This window comes from Meriones unguiculatus, chromosome 3, assembly GCF_030254825.1.
Source record: "Meriones unguiculatus strain TT.TT164.6M chromosome 3, Bangor_MerUng_6.1, whole genome shotgun sequence".
Classification (NCBI taxonomy): Eukaryota; Metazoa; Chordata; class Mammalia; order Rodentia; family Muridae; genus Meriones; species Meriones unguiculatus.
Genome location: NC_083351.1, coordinates 1,862,088 through 1,879,506, shown reverse-complemented (window position 1 = coordinate 1,879,506; position 17,419 = coordinate 1,862,088). Strand labels below are relative to the sequence as shown.

Sequence of the window (17,419 nt, the reverse complement as noted above, 5' to 3'; positions counted from 1 at the left end):
ACCTTGGAACTTAGATGCTAGGGATGTGCCGGTCCTCTCTTCTTTCTAGTTCTGATATCCCCCTCCCCATCTTCCCTCAGTCTGCTTGGACCACTCCTTTGGCCATGACTGCAGCCTGACCTGTGATGACTGTAGAAATGGAGGGACCTGCTTCCCAGGCCTGGATGGCTGTGACTGCCCAGAGGGCTGGACTGGGATCATCTGTAATGAAAGTGAGGCTGCTGGTGGGCTAGGCAGAGTCTGGGAACTCCAAGAGTTGTGCATCCATTCTGTGTGGTTTCTGCTACCAAACTCTTGGGAAAAGAATCTTGAGTGTGTCCACCCATCCATCTGTCCATCCATCTACCAAACACACTTATTTACACACTATTTACACACTTCGTCACCTATCCATCTGTCTAACCACCCGCCATCTACCCACCTACCCGTCCATCTATTTATACACTCAAGTACCTAGCCATCCATCCAGTCCGGTCCATTCATCTATCTATCCCATCAATCCATCCCATCCATCCATTCCATCAATCTATCCCATCCATCTATCCATCCCATCAGTCTATCCCATCCATGTATCCATCCATCCATCCCATCCATCCATTCCATCAGTCTATCCCATCCATCTATCCATTCCATCAGTCTATCCCATCCATCCCATCAGTCCAGCCCATCAATCCATCCCATCCATCCATCCATCCATCCATCCATCCATCCATCCATCATCTTATAAGTCCTTCTCTCCCTTTGCTAAGTCTGTTGACTATCCCCTTTTGTAGTAGACATGGTGCTAAGATGTGGGACATTTGGGTACCAGCAGGCCAGAGTGTATATTGCTCCCAGTCAGTCCAGGAATCCAGTGAAGTCAACAAATAGCTAAGACTGTTGGAGGTGACTATGAAGGAGAGGTGGTGGGGACTATGAAACCATCTGATGGGAGCAGAACCTTGCCTAGGACTATACAGCTTGGCAGCTGAAGCACTCTGGAAATGAGTCTTTCCCAAGCCTTTTTTTCCCCCCACCCAATGCCTGCTGACCAGGGTGGCGTTAGGCACTTCGTGCTGTGAGGATCATCTGATTAAAAGGGTTGGTGTGTGTCATGTGTCTAGATGTCAGGATGTACTCATTGATTAGCGATGTCTGCCACTAGTGTGGTTGGACCCATGAGGCACAAATAGCATCATTTGCTGTTCCAGGCTGTTGTTTAAAATGGATGCCTGTAATGCCAGGCAGACCTGAGTTCTGCTGGTTGGTAACCCTGGGGTTTCCCTGTCATCCCCCTGTAGCTTGTCCTCCAGACACCTTTGGGAAGAATTGTAGCTCTCCCTGCATCTGTCAGAACGGTGGGACCTGTGACCCGGTGTCAGGAGCCTGCCGCTGTCCCCCGGGTGTCAGTGGCGTCCACTGTGAGGATGGTATGTGTCACCTCTCTGGAAACTGGAGAAAGGGAAGCAATGTGGTGCAGACACCTATGCTTCTGCCCTCAGGGCTTTAGACGGTGCCCAGGAGGAGCAAAGGCCTTTAGGGAGACTGGCATTGATTGCTTTTGCCTTGTTGTCATTTCCTGGGACTTACACATAGGAGGTTGAGACTCAACTCGATGGGTTGAATGGATTGCCGGGGAGGTGGTGAGTCCTCGGACCTGGGAGCATTCAAGCAGAGCTGGGGGGTGGCCGGCTGAGGTTTGTCGAAGGAAGTCTGTCTGAGCCGGTGGCTGACGGGGGCTGCCTGACATCTTGTCTAGTTGTAGTTGCAGCACTGTGGGATAATTACCGTTCGTGGGAATAAGCTTCTAAGACTAATATGCTTAGTCTTCGGGTCTCTGCACTTTGGTTCTACTGCTTTAGCTGCTCCTGTTAGAGCAGTGGCTCCGACCTTCCTAGTGTCACCACCCTTTAACAGTTCCTCATGCTGTGCTGACCCCGACCATAAAACCATCTTTGTTGCTACTTCATAACTGTAATTTGCTGGTGTTATGAATCATAAGGTAAATGTCTGATATGCAGACGAGCTTAAGCAACCCTGAGAAAGGGTCATTGTACCTCCAAACCTCCGCTTGAGAGAACCACTGTGTTAGAGGGAGAAGACACACTTGACAGCACCCACCCAGGGTCCTGAGGACAGCAGGGCCCCCAGGCAGCCACACAGTGTTTCTGCTTCTCCTTCTCCCTGCTTATTACCCCTTGTCCCTCTTCCACAGTCTCCTGCTAGTATGTGGAGACTGGAAGAGCCATCGATGTGACAGGCTCCAGGTGGCCTTCGGGGCATAGGGCAGGTAGAGGATCTGAACTTACGTCACGGCCGCCAGTCTCCCCAGCATGTGAAATGCACCGTGTAGGCGAGCTGAAGGAGGCCTGTGGGGGCGGACAGGCAGGTTTTCAGGGTGCAGACCTCACAGGACACTGTGCTCGCTTGGCCTTGGGCATCCCTTGCTTTGGGGTATCATTCTTCTCGTCTCTCTCTGCCCATGACCCCGTGTGCTCACGCCTCTTCATGCCTTTCTCTGTGTGTCAGTGGCTGCCTGCCCCTGAGCCAGGAACATCATTTGTTATTGGATTTGGGGGCCCACTTAGGCAATGTGGGCTGGTCCTATCTCAAGATCTTGGAGATCAGGGCATGGCAGCTTTTGGGGTTTCAACTCTCTGTATCCCTTTCTGTAGGGGGACATGGGCCAGGGTAGAGGCAGAGGGAGGAGGGCAGCCTTAGCCCTGAGGCTTCCCAGGCTTGGGTGTGGCCCTGACCAGGTGGGACCTTGAGACCTTCCCTCTGGGGTGGAGAGTTGGCCTCAGCAGCCTGTGTGGGTCAGAGGTCGGGAGAGCTTTTGTGCCTCTCAGGCCTGAGCTCATGAGTGTGCACAGCCTCCTCCCTTGGTGCTGCTGGCTCTGAGGGACTGGCCAGCCCAACCAACCGGCCTCATCAGGAGGCTCAGCTTGTGCCCGTTGGGCATGGCTGCTCCAGTCCCCTGTCCTGGGTATTAGGTCCCCGAGTGTCTCTTCTCTGAGGACCATGTGTGGGTGGGCCAACTGCTCTCCAGTTCTCACTAAACTGTTCCTCACAGGCTGCCCCAAGGGCTTCTATGGCAAACATTGTCGTAAGAAATGCCACTGTGCCAACCGGGGCCGGTGCCACCGCCTCTACGGGGCCTGCCTCTGTGACCCAGGGCTCTATGGCCGCTTCTGCCACCTTGGTGAGTTCTGTTGCATGTGTCAGTTCGAACGGGACCATCGGCCTTGCCCTGGGCCTCCTGTGCTGTGAGCAGGTGGCAGCCTTTGTGCACGGGCTGGCTTGAGGTTACCAGCTAAAGGCCTGTATCACTACTGTGCTGGCCTTCAGACATCTGCTGCCTGCACCGGTGTCCCTCCTTGCCCTCAGCTGGTAGTGGAGGCAAGGAAGGCCAGACTTCTTCCCAGGAAGCTTTGGGGACACTGATCTCGGCTTGGGAACAAACACCTCCCCTACCCCTGACAGAGTCCCATCTGAGTGCCAAACACTCTGGGAAGGAATGGGGCAGTGCATCAGCAGGGAAAGAGAGGAGAAAGCTGGGGTCGCGTTAGCCAGAAAGTGGTGCTAGCCGGAAAGTGGTGCTAGCTAGGCACAGCTCCTCCGCTGTGTAACCCTGGTCCTTAGCCCGTGAGCAGACATGCTAGGAGTCCTAGAGTGTTCCAGAGGGCGCTCCGCGACAGCAGCCCACCGGTGTCACCCTTGCTGACTCAGGCTGACGGGGGTGGGCGCTGCAGGAGGCAGGCCCTCACGGCTCTGTGTCTGCAGCTTGCCCTCCCTGGGCCTTTGGGCCGGGCTGCTCAGAGGATTGCCGCTGCGAGCAGGCACACACACGGTCTTGTGACCCGAGGGACGGCAGCTGCTCCTGCAAGGCCGGCTTCCAGGGCGAGCGCTGCCAGACAGGTGAGTCTGGAGGAGAGGGAGGTCCCGGGGCCACCGAGAACCTCACCCATCCCACACCTGTTTTGCCTCTCGCCGCAGAGTGTGGGGCAGGCTTCTTCGGGCCAGGCTGCCGACACCGTTGCAGCTGCCCGCCTGGTGTAGCCTGCGACCCTGTGAGTGGCGTGTGTCGGAAGCAGTGTCCTCCTGGCTACCAGGGGGAGGACTGTGGCCAAGGTGAGTGACTGTCCCCTGGGATTCCAGGGACCTGGGGCCACTTGTACTTCGGAGCTGCCAACATGTGCAGCTGGAACCTGCCACCCAGTGCCTGGGTGTAAATGGCCCCTTTACCTACTCTCATCTCTGTGGCGTGTGTCCCTGGACTGTCCTAGACGTGCTTGTAGGAAAGGCTGCTCTGTCGCCTGGTTCAGGCCAGAGAAAGGCCAGCACCTCTGCAGAGTGACCCTTCTCACTTCACTTCACTGAAGCTCCATGCTGGGCTCTGGGGCAAGATGGATGAGAAGGGAGCAAGAGAGCAGGTGTGAGGAGGAGCGAGTGGCCCCTGGGGAGCGTCTTATGCTGGGTGTGTGAGCGCAGCCTGGACACTTCATTATTTGGCAGGTAGAAGAACGGGCCTCAGGACTGCAGTGGGGTAGGTTGGTGACATGGGGTCCTAGGCGTCACTGGGAGGGGGGGCTGAGGCAGAGCTGGGGAGCAGGGGAGAAGGGATAAATCACACCCTGATTTGATGGCAACGTATATGGGGCTGAGTGTGACCTGCAGGACCAGGAGGAGGACAGAGAGCTGTGGTCTCCACTGGCAGGAGACATGTGACCAGTCATTGTGCGCTGTGGTCTTTAAAATGAGATCTAAGCCTGTGTAACTTGTGGAATGGCAGGCTGGACCCCCAGACATTCAGCTTAAAGCTAATGACCAGGAAAGGACACAGCCATGCAGTCCTCAAGGGAGGGGTCAGCACAGCTGTGCCAACAGGTTGGGGAGGTTTGAGCCTCTCTTGGCATAGCGCTTGCTGTCTACACCCTGGTCAGATTAGAAGGGAGCTGCAGGGCCTGAGTATGACCAGTTACGGGTGGACAAGGCTGGAGAGGAATGCAGGAGCCCCCAGCAACTCCCTCCTTTTCCCTCGCTGTAGGGGATAAAGGCAGAGATGTCCTCAGTGCCACCCAGCCAGGGACAGAGGGCAGCTTGGCAGAATTCATCTGTGGGAGGAGGCCTGGTGAGGTTCTCGGGTCTTGTTGGCACAGGAGAGAATGTGCAGGGCTCCAGCTCAGTCTAGAGTCCCCAGGCCTGACCTGCTTGCAGGACACCATGGCCTCAGGCTCTGTTTACCAGCTCCGAGTGTCCCTATTTCTGTCTGTGCAAGCGTCTGGTCGGCGGACAGGACTGAGCCTCCTGACAGAGCCACCCGGAACACGCACACGCGCACACATTCATGTGCCTGTGTAGACACACGCTTGTAGCTCACCTTCCGCCCCAGGCCCAAGTCCTTCTCTTCCAGATTCCGTGCCTCATGCCAGGCCCTGTGAGGCCCAGTGAGAGCTGTGCAGGGCAGCCTGCTTCCCACCAGTCCTGGAGTCTGGCCCCTGTGCTAAAAGGAAAAGGAATCCCCCTTCCTTCCTTTGTTAAAACCTCCAGTGCCCCCCAGGACAGACCATAGGAAATGGCACACACCTCGCTCCCCTCGTTCTGAGGTCTGGGAACTATTGCTGCATAAGTTTGTGCTCACTTAGTGGGGGGGGGGGGAGCACCTGAGGCCTTGAGGAACCACCTCACTAGCAGTGGTGAGCTTCTCTCTGGTCTGTGCTCCGTGCTTGCCGCGCGCGCGCGCGCGTGTGTGTGTGTGTGTGTGTGTGTGTGTGCAAGCACATGTACAATTTGCTCAAGCATGCACATGTGTTGTCCCCGATCCCCAGTGGGTGGCCCTTGCCTGCTGTACCTCTGCCTCGAGCCTGCTGTTTCATCCCAGCAAAGGGCAGAGTGGGCAGGCACTAGGTAGGCAGGAAGCTCTGTGCTTCCTAAGTTCCTGCCCACATCTCACGCTGTTCTCAGGCCCCGAGAGCAGGGCAGGTGTAGGGAGCACAGAGGCCCTTTACCAAGTGAGTCCACTCAGGGCTGTTGCAGGTACAGGGAGCATTCTTGAGCCCCTGCCTCTGACACCTGATTCCTGTGCTGCTCTATTCCTTGGTGTGATTTGTTTCAGGTTTGACCTCTGGGACCTTCCTTATGCTTTGTATGGGTCCCTCCTTCCTACCCCACCCCTCATCCTGCCAGTCTGTCAGCCAATGGCTACAGCTGTGGGGCTGAGGAGCTCGGCATGAAGGGGAGGGGACTGGATTTCACCCCTGGGTTGACTCTGGTGGAGAAGGTCTCCTGGGAGCAGCAGCCTGGGCAGGAATGGGCTTCCACTCCTGGGAGCTCTCCAGGGTCCTGGATGACCACAGCTCCTGCTGGACAGGCTGCTGAGTCCTCCAGCTGCCCTGCCCCTGCCTCTTCCTGCCTATGGCCCAGACCGACCTCTCCCAACTCCTACTCCCCACTAAGTTCCTTTGCCTATGACTGTCCTGGTCTCCCTGGGGCCACAGAGAAAGCTCCCAGCTTTGACCATCACACACAGAGAAGCTGAGGCCTGTTCTCCCCACAGAGTGCCCGGTGGGAACGTTTGGTGTGAACTGCTCTGGTTCCTGCTCCTGTGTGGGGGCCCCCTGCCACCGAGTCACGGGGCAGTGTCTGTGCCCCCCAGGGAAGACTGGGGAGGACTGTGGAGCAGGTGAGCCACAGACACATGGCCCCAGGCAGCCCCAGCCAGAATACCATCCTGGAACACATGTAGGAACCCTGATCCCAGTCTTAAGCTCTGTTTGAGGAACCCCTGACCCAGACCTGGGGTGCTTGGGAACCCTGCCATAGACTATTTGGGGACCTTAGCCCTGACCCTGAAATGACAGGCTCCTTCATAGCAATAGCTTCAGGGACTCATGATAGAACAAGCTGGGATCTGGGAAGTGTCTGCAGCTGCCCAGCAAGCCTTGGCCCTGCTCTGTGCCCCCTGGACCCTCGGCTCCCTGCAAGGAGGCTTCGCTTCTCTAGCAGGCGCCTTATCTTTCTGTTGGGGTTGGGTTTACTCATCTGTGCGTGGGTGCCCTGCAGCTCTGGGGTTCTGAGGCTTGCCTCTTTCCTGGGTAGTCCTTTATGGAAGCAGTGGTCCCCTTTCTGAGTTGTGGCAAGAGAGGCCCTCAGTGCTGTGTTGGGCACACTCCAGTATGCCAGCTAGAGCAGGAGGGGAAGGATCACTGACCCTGGGAGTGGGCTCTAGATTGTCCCGAGGGCCGTTGGGGGCTTGGCTGTCAGGAGATCTGCCCTGCGTGTGAGCATGGTGCCAGCTGCGACCCTGAGAGCGGAGCCTGCCTTTGTCTCCCCGGCTTTGTTGGTAGCCGCTGCCAGGATGGTGAGTCTGGCCTCAGCCTCAGCCTGTGGCCGTGGGTGGGCACACCAGGCTTCCACGCTCACCCTCTTCATCCCCAACAGCTTGCCCAGCAGGCTGGTTTGGGACAGGCTGTCAGATGAGGTGTGCTTGCGCCAACGACGGCCACTGCCATCCAGCCACTGGACGCTGTAGCTGTGCCCCTGGGTGGACCGGCCTCAGCTGCCAGAGAGGTGTGTGGGCCCTTTGCCTGCCCTTTGTCCCCGCTCCCTCCCTTGCCCCTGTTCGAGATGCCCTGTGTGCTGACCTGAGCTCTGTTACAGCCTGTGACAGTGGACACTGGGGGCCCGATTGCGTTCACCCTTGCAACTGCAGTGTAGGCCACGGGAGCTGTGATGCCGTCAGTGGTCTGTGCCTGTGTGAAGCTGGCTACGACGGTCCTCGGTGTGAGCAGTGTGAGTACTGGTCTGGCACCTGTGCCCCTGTCACACTGTGGACACAGGCACACGTGTGCAGCCCCACACACAGCACACTTGCACATGCGCATACGTGTGCACACATGTACCTGAGTACTCTGGTGCACACAGACCATGCAGGTGCATGCTCTCTCCCACCTGTCAGTGGCAGACTTATGGCTCATCTGGGGCAGCAGTTGGGGAGCCAGAGCTGTCGCAGCCTGGGAGGGGAGCCCTTCGGTGTCTGTGTGAGAACTTCCAAGACTTGTGGGTAGGCTGTGAGTGGGTCAGGGTAGCTGGTCCCAGAGGCAGCCCCCCGTGAGATGGGGTCTGGACTCTCACCTCCCGTCTAGGGAAAGGGCAGGAGGGGTGTATGGTAAGAGGTGTCTCCACTGCTGGGGTGGGAGGGGCTTCTTTGTCAGTTAGGCCTTTCCCCCTGGTCCTGGGCTCTGGCCAGACTTGGTGTCCTAGCCAAATGCGGGCTGGCCTTTGTGCCTCAGGGTGTCGCCAGGGGTACTTTGGGCCTAACTGTGAGCAGAAGTGCAAGTGTGAGCACGGAGCAACCTGTGACCATGTCAGTGGGGCCTGTACCTGCCCAGCTGGCTGGAGGGGGAGCTTCTGTGAGCATGGTAAGCTGGATGCAGGCCGGGTGGGCCCTGGGTGCAGGGCAGGGTTCTTTGCCTCTGGGCCTCCTGCCAACGCCACCTCTGTCTGTAGCTTGTCCTGCTGGCTTCTTTGGACTAGACTGCGGCAGTGCCTGCAACTGCTCCGCTGGGGCCAGCTGTGATGCTGTCACCGGCTCCTGCATTTGCCCAGCTGGCCGCCGGGGCCCACACTGTGCCCAGAGTATGTAAGGGGCCTCAGCCTGGGTACTGTGGGGAGCACCCCTGGGGCCCCTTCCTAGCATGCGACTGAGGACACAGTTTTGCCCATGAGGTACTAGGTGTCCATCCCTTTGTGGCTGCTTTGCTGACCAGTGCCACCAGCCCCTGGCAGATCTGCTCAGCTCTCTGGCACCGCCTGCTGCAGCCCCTAGCTATGCTCCTAATGGTTCCTCTCCCCTTGCAGCGTGCCCATCCCTCACCTATGGGCTTAACTGCAGCCAGATTTGTACCTGTTTCAATGGTGCATCCTGTGACCCTGTCCATGGACAATGCCATTGTGCCCCTGGCTGGCTGGGACCCACCTGCCTGCAGGGTAAGCCCTGCTTAGGAGCTTGGGGCCCGGTTCTGGGTAATGGCCTCTCAGTGGGTCCATGGAGGGGCATGTGTGCATGAGATGCCATGTTAGGTGCAAGGCTCACCTGTCAGCATGAGGGACCCAGGGAGCCTCCCTTCAGGGAGGCTGGAAGGGAGCATGACTTCAGCCTTTAGTGTCACACTGCTAAGCCAGGTGATTCCAGCTTGAAAGTCAGGCTGGGCTTTGGGGTTGTGTGGGAACTTAGGGGACCCCAAAGGTCTGTGCTGGCCGACGCTGAGGCTCGCTTCTGTTTTCTGGGCCTCAGCCTGTCCCGCTGGCCTGTATGGCAAGAACTGTCAGCATTCCTGTCTTTGCCGCAACGGAGGGAGCTGTGACCCCGTCTTGGGCCAGTGCACGTGCCCAGAGGGCTGGACCGGTTTGGCCTGTGAGAGTGGTGAGCTGTCCGGCCTCAGTGGTAGACATGCCCTCAGGCCTAGGAGAACCACCCGTCAGGGGGCCAGCGTCCTGGGGTGGCTGCGGTGTCTGGCCTTCCATGGACACCAGTGAGAAGGCCGGGCTGGTGTCTCCTGGCAGACCCTCATCCTACCCTACTTCTGCAGAGTGCCTTCCGGGACACTATGGAGCCGGCTGTCAGCTCAGCTGCAGTTGCCTTAATGGGGGCACATGTGACCGGCTCTCAGGCCACTGCCTCTGCCCAGCTGGCTGGATTGGGGACAAGTGTCAGAGCCGTGAGTGGGTTCTGGGAAGTTGGGAGGGTCTGCCAAGGGTGACCCAGTTTTACTCCATGCTGAAGACGTGGGCCAGGACTGGTTCTAACCACTGTTAAATGGGTTTGGGGCCTTCTGGTTGTACCTACGAGATCAGCCTGACTGGCTGGTTTGCTTCTGTTGGAGAGAGCCATGTGTCTCATCTCAAGGCTTCAGAGAGAAAGATTTTGCTCTCTGGACTTGAGGCCTGTACTTCCTGGGGCTCCATGATTGCAGGATGCTGCTCAGGCTGTGGCTTTTGTGGTCCTTGTTCACTGCTCTCCCCTCCCCATTCAAACCCCTTTAGAGTCCGGACAAGCGACGCTGGGCCAGATGTACTTGGCTCATCCTCAGTCTACCCTCCCTGAGTCATCCATTCACCGGATGGCCTTCTACATAGCCACTGCCATTTGCAGCCCAGACTAGAGAACCCCTGGCTCAGCCCCAAGCCTGTGGCCACTGACACTGGGAAGCCAAGTTGGGGTCCTGGTCTCAGGGGGACCCAGGGACTCTCCATTGCTTCCAGTCCTAACCTCCCCTCTCCCTCCATTTCCATGGACAGAGGCCCTGGGGCTGTAATTCCCAGCGCCTGTCTATCTGTCTTTCACGCTACAGCCTGTGCCAAGGACAAGTTTGGGGTTCACTGTGAGGAGCGCTGTACCTGCCGGAGAGGTGCCCCCTGCCACCACGTCACGGGGGCCTGCCTCTGTCCCCCAGGATGGAGGGGCTCACGCTGCGAGAGTGGTGAGCACAGGACAGGAGGCAGCTGGTCCTGCATGGTCGTCTCGGGGTCCCCACTGCCCCTTCCCAGAAAGCCGACCCAAGTCTTCCCTTCCCACAGCCTGTCCAGGTGGCTGGTTTGGAAAGGCCTGTGCCCAGCGTTGCCACTGCCCACCCGGTGCCTCCTGCCACCACGTGACTGGGGAGTGCCATTGTCCACCTGGCCTCACTGGCCCTGGCTGTGAGCAGGGTAGGTGCTCACCCTGACATCTCCTTTGTGGAGAGGTACAACTGTGGAGAGGGACTCCTGAAGGCTTGGCCAGGCCTGACATTACCCGACCTGTACCCAGCCTGCCAGCCTGGCACCTTCGGGAAGGACTGTGCGCACCTATGCCAGTGTCCTGGTGAGACCTGGGCCTGCGACCCTGCTTCAGGGGCCTGTGTGTGCGCTGCTGGTTACCATGGCACTGACTGTCAGCAACGTGAGTGCTGCCCCCGCTGTCTTGGGGTCTGGGGGTTGTCTGCCATTCCGGTCGCACGGTGGGAGGTGGGTGCGCAGCTCACAGGGTTGCCAGGCCATGTTCAGGGTGCTGCATGTTTGACTCCACCCCAGCCTGTGTAGCAGATCCTCCCTCTCCCTGCAGGATGCCCGTCTGGGCACTATGGGCCAGGCTGTGAACAAGCTTGTAAGTGTCTCAATGGTGGCTCCTGCGACACAGCCACGGGAGCCTGCTACTGCCCTGCTGGGTTCCTTGGGGCTGACTGCAGCCTTGGTAAGGAGCCAAGTTGCAGGGCTGGGTAGCTTATTGTTGAATTTCTGGGAAGGGGGCAGGGCTCTGCTGGCCAGCATGGGGGGGAGGAGGAGAGGAGGAGAGGGAGGAGAGCCCCCTGCCTACCTGCTTCCCTGATTCCTAAATGCCCTGTTGCTGAAGTTAGCTAGAGTAGCAATGAGGCAGGTACGCTGCCCTGGGCCATCAATGTGACCCCAAAAGGCCCCGGCTTCTGTCCAGCTCTGATCCAGATAGCTGAGCAAAACCCAGTGGCCAAGCTCCTGAGACACACAGGGACTTTCCGCATTTGGAATCCAGGCCATGTTGTGGCTGTGTCTATAGAGATGGCCTGGGCCCAGCTCCCAGCAGAGCCACGGAGGAAGATGGGAAGGGACGCTGGGACTCTGTCTCTCCTGTCCTGTCCCTGGGGCCTAGCACAGCCTCTGGCAGGGCCCAAGTGAATGCAACTACTCACCTGCCCCTCTCCACAGCCTGTCCACAGGGTCGCTTTGGCCCCAGTTGTGCCCACATGTGCGCGTGCGGGCCCGGGGCGGCCTGTGACCCTGTGTCAGGGGCTTGCATCTGCTCTCCTGGGAAGACTGGCATCCGCTGTGAGCGCGGTGAGTGGCTGCTGGGGGCTGGGCACACCCGGTTCACTGACGCGCCACGGTGGCGCTGGCTGCTGAAGTGAACCCCTCACTGAGGGTTGTGCCCCACCCCCGGGACACATGCACACTCACAGCCACTGTGGATTCTCCAGACACCTGTTGGCAAGCCCGCTATTCCATGCCAACCTGGGCCCCACCCACTCTGGCCAGTTCCAGTCTCTGTGGCCAGTGGACGCCTCCTGAGCCTGGTAGCACTTGTGTCCTGGTGTCGTCTGGGAAGGGTATCTTCTCGGTCCTTTTTGCCAGGCCCATGCTCCGGGGCCTCGGCAGAGACAGGCTGTAATGGTGAGGAAAGGTAGAAGGGGGACAGCAGTCCCAAGGCCACACACGCAGCCCTCTCTTAGTTCTCGCTAGGCTGTTCTCTGAACGCTTGCTCTTAGCCTAGTGCCTGGGACCAGTGTAGTCAGGGATCAGAAGCCCAGGGCCAGGCTGTAGCTAGGATGCCACCTAGAAAGGCAGCAGTGTGGCCGGGCATGTGTCCTCACAGGCCACCTCTGAGTAGGTACATGCTGCCCATGCCTGATGGTGGGTCTCCAGGGCACACAGCCTCAGCCTTGCTGGCTGGGCAGGTGCTTACGGCCCCCCCGAAGCCTGTGGTCTCCTTTACTTAGGGAGATCCTCGGACCTGGTGCTGTGGCTGCCCGGGATTCGGAGTGAAGAGTAGATGCTGTGCCAGCAAGGCCAGCACTAACAGCTTAGGGAGCTTTTGCTGAATGAATGCCAATCTGTGGAGGGACATGCCCCAGAAACATTCTCAGGTGCCTGCCGTCTGCCCCTAGACTGTCCCCGGGACCGGTTTGGCAAGGGCTGTGAGCTCAAGTGCGCCTGCAGGAATGGAGGCCTGTGTCATGCTACCAATGGCAGCTGCTCCTGCCCTCTGGGCTGGATGGGGCCACGCTGTGAGCAGGGTGAGTGAGGGCAGCTGGACTTAATTGTGCACTTGGCTATCGGACAGGGGAGGGCCTTGCTCTGGGCCCTGAGAAGGATGCAGAGTCTGGGGGCCTATTCGGGGACTCTGAGGCAGGAAGCAGCTAAGAAGCCATCCTGTCCCTGCACAGCCTGCCCTGCTGGGCGCTACGGTGCTGCCTGCCTCCTGGAGTGCTCCTGCCAGAACAACGGCACCTGTGAGCCCACCACGGGTGCTTGCCTCTGTGGCCCTGGCTTCTATGGTCAAGCTTGTGAGCACTGTGAGTGGCTGTCCCCTTACCTTGCGCACATCTTCCAGGCTGGCCCTGGTTCATGAGAGCGATGGCCCCCTTCCCACTCATTGCTCACAGGAAGAGATGGGATGACCCTGACCAGGCTCTGAGGCTGAAGGTGCCTGCTCAGGGCCACATGGGACACATGGAGATGGGCTCCCGTGCTAGCATGTGAGCCCTGGGTGGCATGATGGAGGACATAGTGTGAGCCGGGAAGGAGGGGGGCTGGAACATACCGTAAAGGGCCTCTCTCAGCTCCCAGATTTGGTACATGATCGCCCTGGGAAAATTAGGGGTTTCTGCTGCTTCCTACCTTTGACTGACTAACCAGATCCTTCTTCAGCCTGTCCTCCTGGCTTCCATGGATCTGGGTGCCAGGGAGTCTGTGAGTGTCAACAGGGAGGCCCCTGCGACCCTGTCAGTGGCCGATGCCTCTGCCCTGCAGGCTTCCAAGGCCAGTTCTGTGAGAGGGGTGAGTGTCCCGGCCTCCATCCTGTCCCTTTACCCTTTCCTGCCTTGCTTGACTTGGGGAAGGGAACGCTGACCATGGTCTCCACCAGGGTGCAAGCCAGGCTATTTCGGAGACGGCTGCCAACAGCAGTGTCACTGCAGCAATGGTGCGCCCTGTGACCCCGTCAGCGGCCTCTGCCTCTGCCCCCCGGGGCGCACAGGAGCCAGGTGTGACCTGGGTGAGTACAGGGCCCTTCCCAGGATGGGACCTGAGGGTAGGTCTGCACTAATCAAGTATCAATCATGTGGGCGGGGCACCTGCATGCCAGGCCTCTGACTGAAACTGTGGCCCTGTGATCTCTGCTCCAGCCTCCAACCTCTGGGGGTCGTGGCAGTAGCCAGGACACAATCCACCAAGCATAGACATCCATCGCAGCTGCCAAGGCTAGGCCCTGCACTGCGTTAGCCTAGAGGCTTGGGACTCTGTCTGGCTAGCATGAGAATGACCCCAGTGAGGTGGGAATATGTCCCTGACTCAACCACTGTGGCCATGGTCCCCTGAGACCAGACCACCTGAGGATGGAGACTGTCCCGCTGGGGATGCAAAACTGACCTTGTGCCTTCTGGATTCATCCAGCCCTGGGGACAGCAGCTGTGGCTACTGCCTCACCAACCCAGACCCTAGGCAGGAGTGTGTGCCCAGGGCTTAGGAGCACCTGGTTATAGAACACAGATTTTTGAAAGTGGGTGGGAACCGCTGTCCTCTTCAGGGGAAACTGAGGCCCATCGTCATGTCTACACTTCCCCAGAGGACCTTCCTCCATCCATGGTCCAGGCAGATGCTACGGTATTTATGCTTCCCTCTCCCACCTCCTGCCCTATAGACTGCAGAAGGGGCCGCTTTGGGCCTGGTTGTGCCCTGCGCTGTGACTGCGGGGGTGGGTCTGACTGCGACCCCATCAGTGGGCAGTGCCGCTGTGTGGATGGCTACACGGGGCCCACCTGCCGGGAAGGTGAGTCAGGCTCGGAGTGGGGAGGACTGAAGACCCTGCTGCCCTGGCCAGACAGCTACCCCTCACCCCAGACCAGTCAGCGAGAAGCGTGGCCATCCCTTCCTGGCACCCACAGTGCACACAGCTCCCGGCGGTGATGAGGGCAGGAGAGGGCTGCACCACCAGCCCAGAGCACCAGGCCCTTCCCGAGAGTGACCTGGATGCAGTGGGAGCTCACAGACCGTGTGCAACGGTGAAATGACTCAGTGTGGGGGTAGGGGTGTGGGGTGTGTGTGTGTGCGCTGTATGCCCACGGATCTGTGAGCAGCCGTGTTTGTCTGCGAGCCAGTATATGCATGTTCATTAGCTTGTTGTAAGCTAGTGCACATCAGAGCATCGACACAAGCGTGTGAGGCAAGTGTGCACACACTGGTGTTTGTGCATGTGTGTGTATATGCTCCAGATACATGTCCTCCTGGCGTGTGTGCAGTCCAGGTGTGGCGCACTTCAGGGATGTGTCCTCCTGGCGTGTGTGTGTGTGTGTTGCAGGCGTGTAGCTTCCTGACATGTGTGCTCAAGGGACACTTTCTATGGGCGTGTAAGTATGTTTCATGTATACATTCTTCAGGCGTATGTGCACTGGGTATGTGTTTCCCAGGCGTGTGTTACACGAGCGCCTATGCATGTCCCAGTGGTGTCTGCGCACTAGGCATGCGGACTGTGTTGAATTCGAACGCACGTGTTACGGTGCATGCCTGTGCCAGGCATGTGTCCCAATATCTGTGTGTGCACCAGACACGTGCACCCACACTCAGGGCCAAGGCAGCAGTCCCCGTGGCTCTGGAGGACCCCTGCGGTAGCCCGCCCTCTGTGGGTCTCTTGGTGGCTCTCCAGGCTCAGTCTGCAGAGGGAGGCCGGAGGCCAGCGTGGTGCTCTTCAGGGTTGGGGCCGGTTGAGGGGAGGGCCCAGTCCAGGCGTCCTCAGCTTGGAAAGCACCAGTGTGCACTGGTGTGTAATTCCTCATCCCTTCTAGTCTCACCAAGGTGGTCTTGGCCTCCTGAGATGCAAGGGATTCGTTTACGGTTGTGTTGGAATTTGCTGACTGGTTTTTGGGTACATAATACTGTCCACAGTGACCCCTAGTGGCTACACCTGGCACTACATGCCAGGGCATCCTGCATCCAGAGCCTTGCTGTTTAGCCTGTCGCTTTTGGCCAATGGGAGGCCTGGGCCAACCCTTTCCCCCCCGGGGGGGGGGGGAGTTGGCTTAACCTTGGGTGAAGCCTTTCCCAACCAGCCTTAAAGCTCTGCTTCTACCCTTCGTGGAAGGTGGCAGAACAGGAGCTGAGCAGACCCCCCACTGCTTACAAGGGAATGGAAGGGAGAGGGCTGTGCTGGTGGACGGGTGGGTCCCTGTGGGTGTGGGTAATCGACACTGCACTATGGCATTGCTGGCATCTACCCAAGTGGACAACATGAGCTGTCTGTTACCCAGCTCCCTGAGAGCCCACTCCCAACCCAGGGCTCAGGTCATGGGTGGAGGGCAGCTTTCCCAGAGGCCCACCAATAGCCAGTTTTGCTTCTCTGTACTTTCAGAGCCTGGACATTGGAGGTGGGGGCTGGACCGTGCTGGGAGAGGGATGGGCTCCTTTACCGGGCTTGCCTGATGAGGGAACACGGCTGCCTGGAGGTTCCTGCCCCAGCTTGTTGCTGATCCTCTCTTCTTCCACGTCCCCAGCGCCCGCACAGCTACCCTCCAGCAGACCAGCACCCCAGCACCCCAGCAGCATGAAGCACTAACCTGGAGGACTCCCTCACGGTGTTCCCACCACTGTGTCCAGCCTCTGCTGGTGCCCGAGAGGACGTTCACGGGACTCCTGGCTCCACGCCTCTTCCGGAAAGCTCTGGTCCCTGTGGAGGGCTGTGGCTATTCACATAGACACCTACGGGGCCTGTGGACACAAGGAACCCAGGGAAGTGGACCAGGCCCCAGGCCGCCGTTTACATGGGGACCCTGCAGACTGCTGAGGAACCCCGACCCTCTTCCGGGACCTGGTTGGGACTGAGGTGGGAGTAGGCAAGGCCCACCAGGCCCTTTTGGTGCTATGGACTGCCGCAGCCAGCCAACTGTTTACCTACAGCGCAGTCCAGCCCAGCCCGTATTTATGTAAAGCTATTTATGGGCAGTTACACTTGCTGATACGGTCCTGGGTCAGCTGGAAGCTGCCCGATCCCAGAAACTCGGACTCAGCCTGGCGGGCTGTGGAGTCTCTAGCAAGTGGGATCAAGGGTTTTGTAAAACCCAGTGAGTTAAAGGCACAGTGGTGTCATCGTGGCCTGGGTTTCTGTGCTTTTCATAGAGTCTGTGAAAGTCTTGGGTCCTTCCAAGAGCAGCTGTCACGAGGGCTCTCAGAGTGGACCTCCCCCAACCAGGGAGGCTCAGGTGGGCTCTGTAGCCCACTGTAGTGACAGAGGTGCCTCAACAGTCCCACTGGGAGTCTTCCTGGCCTCTGGGGACATGAGGAGTGCCTGGCCGAGATGAATTGTGCTAGAGAAGCACTGGTGCCTAAGACTCCTCCAGAGACCTAGGAGGAGGGATGTGCCAGAAGGGGCAAGGCAGGGCTGGTGTGGAAGGCTTGCCCCAGGCAGACCACCCGTCCTCAACATGAGGGTCAGGCAGCATCACAGGAGCCAGGGCTCCCTGTGGAGCTGATGCCCAGTAGAGAGCACAGCCCAGAGCAGAGCTGCAGGCAGTGCAGGGAGGCTGAGAACAGCAGAAACTGGGCGAGGGATGGACTTAGACCTGAGACTCTGCTCCCACATCCCACCCAAAGAAGCCCCTTGTTTTGGATCTGGGTAGTGACTGCCTCCTTCCTCTTCCATAGCAGCTAAGGCAGCTGAAAC

General features: G+C 58.7%; 1 protein-coding gene across 5 annotated transcripts in view; it reads left to right on the top strand.

Moving 5' to 3' along the window:
• The window catches only part of Megf6 (multiple EGF like domains 6), an 85,757-nt gene extending 69,294 nt beyond the window's left edge, over positions 1–16,463 (top strand). For 4 of the 5 annotated variants that reach the window (XM_021655285.2, XM_060378947.1, XM_060378948.1 and 1 more), the window contains 25 exons: positions 81–212; positions 1,281–1,409; positions 3,053–3,181; positions 3,763–3,897; positions 3,976–4,110; positions 6,536–6,661; positions 7,208–7,339; positions 7,420–7,548; positions 7,639–7,770; positions 8,271–8,399; positions 8,488–8,616; positions 8,839–8,967; positions 9,275–9,403; positions 9,570–9,698; positions 10,332–10,460; positions 10,558–10,686; positions 10,787–10,918; positions 11,081–11,209; positions 11,698–11,826; positions 12,654–12,782; positions 12,933–13,061; positions 13,417–13,545; positions 13,634–13,762; positions 14,408–14,536; positions 16,254–16,463. In XM_021655285.2, coding sequence (XP_021510960.1) covers positions 81–212; positions 1,281–1,409; positions 3,053–3,181; positions 3,763–3,897; positions 3,976–4,110; positions 6,536–6,661; positions 7,208–7,339; positions 7,420–7,548; positions 7,639–7,770; positions 8,271–8,399; positions 8,488–8,616; positions 8,839–8,967; positions 9,275–9,403; positions 9,570–9,698; positions 10,332–10,460; positions 10,558–10,686; positions 10,787–10,918; positions 11,081–11,209; positions 11,698–11,826; positions 12,654–12,782; positions 12,933–13,061; positions 13,417–13,545; positions 13,634–13,762; positions 14,408–14,536; positions 16,254–16,315 — 3,179 coding nt within the window. In that variant the 3' untranslated portion in view covers positions 16,316–16,463. Of the gene's footprint in view, positions 1–80; positions 213–1,280; positions 1,410–3,052; positions 3,182–3,762; positions 3,898–3,975; positions 4,111–6,535; positions 6,662–7,207; positions 7,340–7,419; positions 7,549–7,638; positions 7,771–8,270; positions 8,400–8,487; positions 8,617–8,838; positions 8,968–9,274; positions 9,404–9,569; positions 9,699–10,331; positions 10,461–10,557; positions 10,687–10,786; positions 10,919–11,080; positions 11,210–11,697; positions 11,827–12,653; positions 12,783–12,932; positions 13,062–13,416; positions 13,546–13,633; positions 13,763–14,293; positions 14,371–14,407; positions 14,537–16,253 lie in introns of all 5 variants that reach the window. The other variant, XM_060378946.1, reaches the window with a different exon arrangement.
• The last annotated feature ends 956 nt before the right edge of the window (positions 16,464–17,419 follow it).